Source organism: Manduca sexta, chromosome 4 (genome assembly GCF_014839805.1).
Source record: "Manduca sexta isolate Smith_Timp_Sample1 chromosome 4, JHU_Msex_v1.0, whole genome shotgun sequence".
Classification (NCBI taxonomy): domain Eukaryota; kingdom Metazoa; phylum Arthropoda; class Insecta; order Lepidoptera; family Sphingidae; genus Manduca; species Manduca sexta.
This window is the reverse complement of record NC_051118.1, coordinates 5982622-5995191: the sequence shown is the minus strand read 5'-3', so window position 1 is coordinate 5995191 and position 12570 is coordinate 5982622. Positions and strand designations below refer to the sequence as shown.

Sequence of the window (12570 nt, the reverse complement as noted above, 5' to 3'; positions counted from 1 at the left end):
TCAACTTTAGTATGGTCAATATTAACAGCTTATGGTTATGTGGCGCTCATGATATAAGAACTCGAGTCTAAGTGTAAACATGGATGTGAATAAAAACATGTCGTTTAGTCAATAAGCCTTCCAACCGACGAATTATATTTGACCGCTCACTAACGGCTCTATTATAAAGCACTATGAAGTGATGAATCATGGCATATACTTAGCCATAAGATTAGCATACTTCGTTGCAATTATAATAAATAATTAATTATGTGAATGGTCGCGCGTTAATTGCGCTGTCTACCGCTCGGGGCACGCAGCGTGATGTCACCGTAATACTACGAACAATATTTGACGTAGGTCATTGAGAATGGTTCGTATAAATACTAAGCAAACGTATGAATGCTATATGTAAATAAATAGTTGGAGTACTTTTACGGGATATACAGTATTTAGCTCATTTAAAAACTTTTTCCGGGATAAAAATATAGCCTATAGCACTCAGGAGTAATGTAACTTCTTATTAGTGAAAAAAATTCAAAATCCATTTAGTAGTTCCTCCTATTAGCGTGTACAAACAAACGAATTCCTCAGATTTATATATATTATATAGATTTGATAGTCAAAGATAGTATTTGCGTTCTAAAACATAATTTAAATGCATTCCGCGAAAATAAACCAAAAAAAATGTACATTCATCTTTATATTATTAAACCCTAAAATAATATTCCTTTGCCTACCACGTGTTAGTAAAATAATACGAATAAACAACGTATGACGTAACCAATTGGTATCGACTTCGGGGAACAGACGACCAATTCTCACGCGGTATTTCTGTTGCGGTCAAATAAAAAAAGTGCATTATTCGAGGAAAATTTATTCCGTACATCGGAAATCTTATTAGCAATGGGTCACTTAGTATATAAGTAAATAAATAAGTCACATTTACTAGGTACTTGCGCGCGGCACTATGGGTCACTTACATGTAGGGTTGCCACCTTTCTTTAGGCCGGTCAAGTACATTGGTATATGAAGAAATAAAGTACATGGTGTCGAAAGTACACACTAATTCTACTTTATTAATTCGCTTATAAACATTTTTTTTATTACTTTTGATAAATAAAATTATCAGATTCAAAGACGATTCATTTCTTTCGCTATTCTAATTATTCCAGAGTAGTGCGCAGTCGGTCTGAAATAGTGAGCAATGGGTCTTTTATACCAGGAGTTATCAGGGCGAAGCCGCGAGTAACACCTAGTCTACACAAATTCGTCTATTCACACCGGCCAATCTATTGATTGCAAATATCGGCACAGTAACGTTATCAGGTGTCATCGGCGGACAATGGCCATTCGGCTCACGTAAACAATAAACGATGCCGACGTAACAATGGCGACTGGGGGGCACGTTTCACACGCGCACTCGTTGCTACAATAGGGCTGTCACGACCGCCCAAACTGGGACGTTTTAAGTTATCGGTTAACGGTGGATTTCAATAAAACGAGTTACCCTTTGGATAGAAAACATATGATAAGAATATTATATGTAGTTTGCTATACATACAAATAACACTGATTTATTTAGTTTTACCATTAAGAAGTTAGGGATTAGGTTCGTTTGTTGAAATTTGCCATAAGCGCAACTCTACTGAAAAATAACGTATATGTTGGGATTAGGATCGTCTGTTGAAACGATCATACACATGAAACATGCCATAAGTGACAACCCTACTATACACGTATAAAACGCATGTGTATAAACATTTTTATTAGGTTATTTGAATGCGTTATGCTTTTCCCCCCTTTTAGTAACCAAAGGTGTACCATACCTACATCCCGTTGTTATGTTAGGTAGTTTGAGGGGAGCAGTGACAATCATTTAAATAGAAACAAAACCTTGCAATAATAGTTATATATCCAAAGAATTAGAGATGCGACTTACATTTCATTGTATTTTTATCGATAATGAAATGATATTTCACCTCACTATTGTAATCTGTCAAAACGGCCATCAATAGCGCGCTCGTACTGATCAAATAACTAGTGAAATAATAGATAGGTCTATCGTTTAAAGCCATTTATTCTGCAGTGGTGAAGGTAGTTTTCCGAAAGAGAACCCAACAAAACATATAGATTTAATATGCATAAATTGCAGTCTGCAAATCGTTCTAATGATAATTAGATTCTACACAAATCTATACATATTATAAAACAATACCCCCTTTTCTGTCTGTCAGTATTTTATCGATTTTCTCAAAATCTACTGAACGGATTTTTATGAAATTTGGTATGGAGATAGTTTAAGACCCTGGGAAGGTTATAGGGTATACTTCCTATCCCGGAAAAATATATACCGGGACATTTATCCTGGAGAACTCCTTTACAAAGCTAGTTCTACAAAAGGGGAATACAACAGGAATCGGGTTTAAGGGCCCTTTGCCATTATTATCTTGTGGTGTAAACCAAGCCTAATAGACCTGAATTGTTATTTGAATATTTAAGAGTTTGTTGCAGTTTTCGTATTCAATACATACAGGATTCTCGTATCAAGATTACCTATTCAAGGATGACTGCTCGAGTCCGCGCTAAAATTAAAACATTACGTCATTCTAAATCATTATCATTATAGTTATTTACGGATGATATTTTAACTAGTTCTTTTAGTCAATAAGTTTTATTAGACTATAGTAATTGAACTGCATATTAAATATATACCAAATTCATTACGCGGCGATAGCATAGTTGGGAGTGGAACGGACTGCTGAGACTAATGGCCGCAGGTTCAAAACTCAAGAGCACACACCTCATGACTTTTCTGAAGTTATGTGTGTATTCTTTCATTATCGCTTGCTTTAACGCTGAAGAAAACCTGCATAAAGGAGAAGAGGACTTTAAGCCTTGAGGATATGCGAAGTCTGTCAGTCCGCACTAGGCCAGCGTGGTGGACAAGGCCTAATCCCTCTCAGAAGTGGGAGAGGCCAGTATCTAACAGTGGGACAATATATAATCAGGTGGGACAATATATAATATTATAATGTATAGCAAGTTCATAACTGTCATTTAGACTTTCAAACAAAAGAAACGAGTGTTATTATAATGTAGATAAATCAGCGCTAAATCTTTATTACATTATTTCTTGTTCAATTAATAAAATAAAATGAGCGCAAATTAAAATACCTGTTTTAATTTAGTTACCAATCCTCCACATAATTTTAAAATATTAAGCATAAAGTTAATACCATAATCAAATCTGACTTAAATTATAAGCCCTAGGTTAATTTAGCTATATTACTCTTCAAACAGTTTTAAATTTCAGCCAGATCCCAAACTATACTGCACGAATTAGAGTGCCGCGTTCCTAATTCAGCTTCTCATTATCAAATCCCAAGTCAATGGTTTCGGACACACCGCTTGAGGGATAATCGTGTCAAAACAGAAAAATGAAATATAAATTCCAACGACTTAATTATACTTTATTCGCACGGGTGCAATGCTGATACTAAATACACTACAGAAAAACTATGAACGTTGTATATAAAAACATAGCGGCCCGCTCTGGCTTTCGCACGGGTATAACATAACAAAATAACATTATTTCGCCACTATTTAATGGATGTTATTATACATATAAACTTTCCTCTTGAATCACTCTATCTATTAAAAAAAACCGCATCAATATCCGTTGCGTAGTTTTAAAGATTTAAGCACACACAGGGACAGAGAAAGCGACTTTGTTTTATACTATGTAGTGATTAGATGGACAGCGTTTCGCTTTATACAAGTGCACACAATTGAATATCCCCTGAAATAAAGCCTCGGGTACTTATATTCATAGATTTAACAATTGGACGTCTTGTCACAAACAATCAACCGGACCATAGCCAACGATGATACTTCTGGCTGGCTAGATTGACAATTACGGCATTCAACCTTCGTGGCATGGTGGCTTGGCTTAACACATGGCTGCCTTTGCTTTGCATGTGGTGTGCTGTTACACTCGTCAATGAATGAATGAATCCCTTCTAGCCAAATTTCGGCCACGGCGGCAAATCTCAACGGAGATCAGCCAGGTACGCAGGAGATAATATAGTGCACAAGTGTGTGCGCAATACACGGGTGCACTCTCTGTTCCTTCACTCTCATAGTTCGGTGAGACGGCAAACCGACATGACCGGAGAGAGATCAGGCGCAGGACCAACGGCTTTACGTGCTTTCCGAGGCACGGGGGTATCACACCGCCAACTTCCCGACTCCGAGCTGCGACTGAGTAATTTTTAAGATGGAAAAACCAAGTCACAAATATGTTGGTCCGACCCGGGATTCGAACACCGGACCTCAGCGCGGCAGTCGTACTTGTACCGTGTAAACTTACAACTACGCCACCGAGGCAGACACTCGTCAATAGATGGGCTTTGGAACCCCTTGACATACCATCAGGTGCACTGCGGTCACTATACAATAACCCCATAAAAACCAATCATAAATCATCCATCAAATTCCACAGATTACAAATACGCCGAACACGTTGTTCTTTAATTAGAATTATGAAATCTGTCACGACCAATCAGCGCCCACGCTTACCCGCCCAGAGATTACGCGTGACATTAGTTTTATTATCTATGGTCAACGGGTTATTGATTACATTGAGTTTTAGGGTAACGCAATGGTGCGGTAAAACCGTTTAACACGGTCCATAGATCTTTGTACACATTGGCGGCTCTAAAAGACGCGAGGCCTCGGCCGATAGAAAAAAGAAAAAACAGCGCGAGGCTTCGGACGGTGCGTAAAAAAGTTCCTCGGTTTTAACAGTTTCGTCGGTAACATCGTAAATAATAGGTCCTTTTGGGCACCGAGAGAGGTCCCGGGCGGTTATCCAGTTCGCGTTCCCCTAAGGCCGTCTCTGTTCCTAGAGGAAATATTTATTGTTTGTTTAAATATGAATGGCCGCGTCTGCGGTAAGTATTAATGCCTGTGAAAGTTTACTATGTTAGAGAAATTGTCACAAAGGTACGGCCCTTCATGCTGTTTGTGCTAATAGTGTGATAAAAGTGGTACAAAAGGTAAAAGTAATTGTAATATACATTTTCCACCGAGGGATACTTAAATATTGCTATTGGATGTGTACCAGATTCGAAGGGTCATTTAAAACCGATTCCAGCCGCCTTCCCTATTCGTAATTTCTGTAAAATCTCATTATTATATTAATTTACAAACCGCATTTATACATATTAGTATCTGTATGTTATTTCGGGTTCGCTTTACGCAAATTTCACCTTTCGCCACTGATATGCACTAATATTATAAAGAGAAAAGTTTATGTGTTTTGTGGGGGCTAATCTCTAAAACTACTGAACCGATTTTCAAAATTCTTTGACTAATAAGAAGCTAAATAATTCCTGAAGGCCATAGGCTGCTATTGTCCCGCAAAAAAAAAAATTGACACGGACTGAACCGCGGGCAAAAGCTAGTATACAAATAAACCTTAATAACACGGAACCATTAATACATTTCAACTCGCACCCACAACGCTCTAACAACCCGTAGAGTGTTGTAACCATGGACGTAACCGTCAAAATATAGGCACGATTAACATAACAGTGAATGGAACTAATGATCAAACCTATAAATGTGACAAATTATCATATTTCAACAAATTAGTTCATCAATAAAATTCCCATTAATGAACGCGCCAATACAACGCTAATGAATTTTACAATTAAATATACACAATAACTTTTATTGTTGAAGAGATAGGTAGAAGAGTAACATTGTGGATAGTACAATACTGGAGAAGTGTTTTTTTTGTAGGGACTAGTCAAAACTAAATGTGTAGATAATTACTTTGTATTTATATTTTAATGTTGCTATTTTCGTCAGTTCTTTTATAACCCCGATGATGTGTATTCAATTCCATGATAGGGGGCGAGTCTATCGCCATATCATACACTAGGCGTTATTTGCGGCTTCGTCCGCGTAGGAAGCCTTCCCCGCCAAAGTTACATTGTACGATACCAACGCCATCTATTGAAAAAATCGGATTAAAAAACATGATTTTCCATTGGACCAAATTATCGGGATAAAAAGTTGCCTGTGTTGTAATTCAGGACATGGTCTACCCACCTGCCAATTCCCATCCAAATCCGTTTAGGTGTTTCTGCGTTTACTTCTTACAAACATACAAACCCAAACATTTTGCACAAACTTTCGCACTATACAATGAATAAGATAAGACTATCATATATAATTTAATATATAAATACGTAGACACGCAATGTTACACAATCGTAATATTAAATTTGCATACAATTGTGATTTACTTTAATAAACGATAAAAGCGGTTGCAGAATGAAGGGCAGGGACCAAAGAGGTGGAATGGCAGATAAACAAAAGTATTAAGAATTATGGTTCAGTACACACCGACGCAAAGTACGCGCGAGTCATTGCGTTTGAACTTTCTCAGAAACTGCTGTTACTACCATTAACTGACCTGTTTTTACTAACATACTTATGCGTGTACAGACAGTAAGATTTATATTGCCATCTTCGTAGTTTATTCTTGCATGTTTAAGAGGAAAAGTGACATAAGTATGCCAGATTATATAATTGAAGAAATTTTGTCACATAAATCATAGGAATTGACAATGCAGCATATATTGTGCGAAATTCGCAAACCCTCGGAATAAAAGAGTGTGATAAGCCCTTCTCGTGTTAAATCGCGTTATCACACTAAGCTTTACTAAGGTCTCATATCTTGGATGGTGAGAGGCTCTGCCCAAGTGCCGACTCCTGCGAGGATTGCGGTTGCACTTGCGTACTCCGCAACTTTCGCTATTAGGGAGAGATTCTAATGGCGTAGTGTCGGTTGGTAGCTTTATCCCGGCGAGTCCGCAAAGCAAAAGCAACGTCTCACCAAGCCCTTATCGAAGTGCGGGGCCGGGCATTCCGCCCACACACAGCCCACGGCCACAACTCCGTACAGAATTATGAAACGTTCGGAAACGCGTATTGGGCACGATCGTGACACCACTGTTACTTTTATATGTGACATAAACAATTTCCAAAATGTATTTGTAAATTCGAAAAGTTGAAGTTGAACAACTATTGAATTATTTATCAATCGGTTGTGTAAACATGGTTTGATTTGTTCGTATTTGAATGGATCTCTAAAAGTACAATTTAGATAGTAATTCATATGCCTACTATGCAAATTGATGAAAAAATCATAATTACATGTAGGCTGAATGTTTTTGCTTCCTGTGTTGATTAGCGCGTTAAAATAAAATGACCGCAAAATGGCTGCGCTCGAGTAAAAAGCGAAAAGTGTACAACGGGGAAGACAATTTTCTAGACAGTGTAAAGGGCGTTTATTTCATTCGCTTTCCTAATCTAACACACATATTACATTTAATTAAACAAATATTAACAAATGCTGCATGCTACGATATTTCATATAGGCTTGAGCAAAGCAATATCTTATTTTAATGGTATAAAATTATAGGTGAAAAAGGATTAAGGATACCCTAGATTTTATTTATCGAAATGTAAAGCTCCAAAATACATTTTGTTTTTAATTTAACTACTAGCAATTTAAACACAATCAAGTATAATTTTACTTTCAGCCAACATGTTTTCTCACGTATTCACTTTCTACAACCCAAGCAAACATAATTTACGTTTCGTTAACTCTCACTCAAGAATAAATATGACACAATTCGCAGTAAATAAGTCAAACCCAGCGTGAGATCTCATGAATGAGAGCAAAAATTACGAGCAAATATGTGGCAATTAATCGCTTGAGTAGCGAGCGTTGCGTGCTATAATTATCGATACGTTAGCGAACGCGTTGTGAAAGCGTAATGTGGGCGATATGAAGTAAACAACCTCAACGGTTTGTTTATGTACATTTTTAACCGACTTCCAAAAAGGGAGGACGTTTTCAACTCGTGCTTTTTTAAATATGCAATTATGCCTAGGCACTTAGAGCCTAGTGGATGGGAATTAGTTGAACCCTAATTGGTAATGAATTGCTTCCTTAGAATGTCGCAAAAGCGCGATTCAAAAATCGATGTCATTTAAATTCGATGTTTGTGATTGGTCGAGAGACCAATGCGACAGTCACGTGTTAGCCTCTCAACCAATCCTAATAAACCGACACGGAGGCGTGTCGTGTTTTTTATTTTGCCAAATTCTAAGCACTTATTATATGGAACCTAAGATCTAGTGATAAGTTAGTATATTACTCAAAGAGGTCACTTTATTAATGTTTTGCTTAAATAAATATAACATGGCCTAACATTGAATTAATAAAGCTAGACAATCCTAGGTCTTTCTGCAGATGCGTAAAGAAAGTATTGCACAAAACAAAGCATTGGAAATTGAGTGACAGATTTTTAGAGCTCTCATATATTTAAATACTTTTTAAATTTACAAAAATGCGATTTTCTTTAAGGAAGTACCTACATATCAATGGAAACGGTAAATCGATGCCTCTCACCTGACCCGATTTGTATTTATTTATTTGTATTATGTGATTCAATGAATAAAGCGAACGTACAAGTCATTTAATTATATACAAATTACGCAAAGTTTTTGTGTAAAGCGTTAAATGACTACTGGAACTAATGAGAAATACATCACAGTACGTCAACGTAAATACGTCATCAAACGATACGCGAAAGACAATTACCAGAATCATAATTAACATTTCAGAATTTACAAATGATCACTTCAATAAACAGACTGAGCACGTGTCAAACCGCACGCAAACAGTTTATAAAACTAAGTTTATCCGCGCGGTTGTGCGGTGGCCGACCGCTGCGTGGAACGGAACGAATTACGTAGTGTTCTAACAGTGACATTTCAAATTTCGAATGCTAACCGAATAGTTCACCGAATTTGTATTTGGAACAGGCAGTATTTGTGTGCTAGTGGTGGAGCATGCAATCTCGATTCTTATTAGTCCATTGAAATGTTACATTTTTTAGGCCTTACCTTGCGTTTTTTAGAGGACGCAATTTTATTTTTTTGAATTGTAGGGGGCGTCAGTGTAAAGCTAAAACCAAGTTTGTGGGGTCGCCACCCTTGTCCCCCGGGCGCCATATTGAAAATAGGGGTTGAAATGGTTTTTACGATGTATCTCTTAAACTATTTATCTGACAAAAAAAAAATTATAAACATTTTTTGTTGCAAATTAAATTCTCTACAACTTTGGTCCAGTAACTTTTGTCGTAGAACTATAAATAAAAAAGTTATAAGCGAAAATGTTAAGAAATTCAATGTTAAGCAATGTCCATTGCAACGTCATCAGAACGTGTGTTTATAAGGTTAATAAAAAAAGAATGAAAAAGGGCGCGAAACTGATACGCGTCGGCGATAGGTACACTTTTACTTGAATTTTGCTTAGGATCGGACGGATATTCACAATCGTTGCATTCCGCTAGCTATATTATTATGTCTTGCTCTTTTACTAATTTGTTAACCAATACGATTAAAAATGTTGTCTTTTAGTAAATAAGTCAAATTTTTGTTATAAGTACTAAATACTATACTTAGTTTTGAGTTAATTATCAAATAAATAGATGCTAAAAATGCTAAATATAGAATATATCAGTTACAAAGAGGCATCCTAGTCTTTGATTCCACAACGAAGTCATTACTCGTTCACTTGAGCGTGATAAACTGGACTCCAAGACGTGGCTTAAGTCTCAACGTTTGTACCAAGATCGAAGATCTCAAATAAAATACACGTTACGATATAATAGAGCAAGTATTCTCTAAAAACCAATAATACAGTTTTAAGCAACATTCATGTCTAACAAAGTACTTTAACAAATTATAAAACGTACAAGTCAGACGGACCTCCGCCTGACGACGCTCTGAATGGGGCAAATTACAGGGAACCCGAGTAAAAGTGCCCACTTACGATCAAACTTGTCCGTTGTTTTGATAGTTTGAACTTAGTAATCTAGTAAGGTAATCGGCTCTATATTAAATGCTTTGATGAAACACTCTAGGATTTTTCTATTTCTAAAGTAGAATTATTTTTCGCGGTTTATTTATAACAAATAAAAAAAAAAAAAAAAGCGACGATAGCCTAGTTGGGTGTGGAACGGACTGCCAAGACGAATGTCCGCAGGTTCAAATCCCAAGGGCACACACCTCTGACTTTTCTAAAAAAAATCATGTGTGTATTCTTTGTGAATATATCGATTGCTTTAACGGTGAAGGGAAACATCGTGAGGAAACCTGCACATCTGAGAAGTTCTCTATAGGAATTTCGAAGGTGTATGAAGTCTACCAATCCGCACTAGGCCAGCGTGGTGGACTAAGGCCTAATCCCTCTCAGTAGTAGAGGAGGCCCGTGCTCAGCAGTGGGCAAGTATATAATACAGGGCTGATATTATTATTATTTATAACAATAATTACCTTTTTAAATCTAACCTTTGTCTTGAATATTTTGTCGTATTTGATTATCTTGTAAATCTTTTAGTCCGTAACACACCTATTAACAAATATGGTTTATGCAAATATGTTTACCTCACACTGTTGTATTTTGTAATAACAATTCAATTGATAAACGTTTACAAACAACCCACGCAAGATCTTCACGTATTTATTACGAAATAATTTAAACGTAAAATAAATAACAAAATTCTCACAAACCTTACGTACCTTTTGGATCTGACTCTGGTATACCTCCACGTGTTACTACTATAATGACCAGAACTCGACGGGCAAAGTAACAACTGCAGACTGTTTGGCCTCGGCTGCCTTTGCCTCTTCGCTCTTAACTTTACCACTTCCTCCTTCTTCTCCTTAATTGGCGGCTTTTTTGGGTCCGCACTCCACCTCTTCTCACAATCCGACACGCCGTCCTCCAGATTCAGATGGTCCAGTCTTTCTTTGATGAAACTCCTGGACCTCAGCAGGTCTGGCGTCATGTCTATCGTTCGTCGTATTTCTATGGGCGATAAGGGCGGTCTGCGTGGCTCGAAGACAACTTTGGAGTACTCGTTGCTGCGTCTCCAGAGACGAGGCGAGAGCGGCCAAAAACGGCCCGTTTGTTGTCCTGATTCCATCACCATTTTCGATTGAGACTATATCGTTACGCACCTATAAACCGTTTCCTCAGACTTAGAAACTTTATTTCACCATAGTTTAATTCTCAGACTTAAAAACTATAATTTTTAATTACAGCCAGAATAGTCACTTAGTTAACCTAATGAGATTTCTAGAGATCACTGCGTTCACGCTAGTCCACAATCCTTCACATTTGATTTATGAGTTATAAAACAATGAATATTCCGCACAATAAACACGTCCGCGGCATCCGCAAGTCGTTTACAGACTAAACAATGAAACGAAAAGGCGCATAACACAATACCCCTCGCGAATCAATCATGCGCAGGGAATTCTTGATACAATGACTCAAATCCGTGTGAAGATAGCTAATGTTATTCCTATTCGCAACCTTGCGTCATTATCGATACTGATAACGATGAATGAAATGACGATTCACATAGTAAGTGTTTTCCGAGAAAGGATGTTTTGTGCCGTCACGTAATACGAAACGAGAGTTTTTTTTATATGTGCACGGGAAAGTTACCCCACTGATGGTAAGTGGAGTGGGGTCTAATGTCGACTGACGAAAGATGATTACTCCTCGACAGTCGACACAATTATGCCGGCCTGTTGGAACCGGATATACATTGGCTGATCCCGGAACGCGACACACTTATGTGGGCCACTATGGCGGGTTTTAACACGTTGTGTACGGTGGTCGCTATCCGGGCGGTTATCCTACCAATAGCAAATCATGTCATTCAAAAATGCGATGGATTTTTGATGAAACTGATAGTTTCCTCATTCATTGTAAAGCATACGTAAGAACTAAAGTAAAAACCATAAGAATTTCCAATACACAAATGTTGCTAAAGGAATACCGTGAGAGTTCAAAACTTTGAGAAAAAATAGTAACTTTTGACAGTGAATAAATTAGCCGTAAATTGTTAGAATTTATGTTAAACGTGATGTATTCTTTGAATAGTGTAGCAATCGTTTCAAAACATAAAAGATACCATCAATTGAACGAATCAATTTGACCTCAATGGGCACTCATATTTCCGCTGTCACAATCTATACTTCTATACTATTATATAAAGCTGAAGAGTTTGTTTGTTTGTTTGTTTGTTTGTTTGTTTGAACGCGCTAATCTCAGGAACTACCGGTCCAAACCGAAAAATTCTTTTTACGTTGGATAGCCCTTTGTTCGTGGAGTGCTATAGGCTATATATCATCACGCTATACCCAATAGGAGCGGGGCAGTAATGGCTAATCTCAGGAACTACCGGTCCAAACTGAAAAAATCTTTTTGCGTTGGATAGCCCTATGTTCGTGGAGTGCTATAGGCTATATATCATCACGCTATACCCAATAGGAGCGGAGCAGTAATGGCTAATCTCAGGAACTACCGATTCGAACTGAAAACATATTTTTGTGTTGAATAGTCCTTTGTTTGTGGAGTGCTCAAAGTTATATATCATCACGCTATGACCAATAGGAGCGGAGCAGTAATGGCTAATCTTAGGAACT

At 37.4% G+C, this 12570-nt stretch overlaps 1 protein-coding gene across 11 annotated transcripts in view; it reads right to left on the bottom strand.

The window, feature by feature from the left end:
• Positions 1–12570, bottom strand: part of LOC115453125 (focal adhesion kinase 1) — a 244513-nt gene that overhangs the window by 39179 nt on the left and 192764 nt on the right. For 3 of the 11 annotated variants that reach the window (XM_037441505.1, XM_037441512.1, XM_037441518.1), the window contains exon 2: positions 10642–11091. The exons of 5 other annotated variants lie outside the window; for them this stretch is intronic. In XM_037441505.1, the coding sequence (XP_037297402.1) occupies positions 10642–11063 (422 nt within the window). In that variant the 5' untranslated portion in view covers positions 11064–11091. Of the gene's footprint in view, positions 1–10641; positions 11353–12570 lie in introns of those variants that run through there. 3 more of the 11 variants (XM_037441515.1, XM_037441546.1, XM_037441508.1) reach the window with 2 other exon arrangements.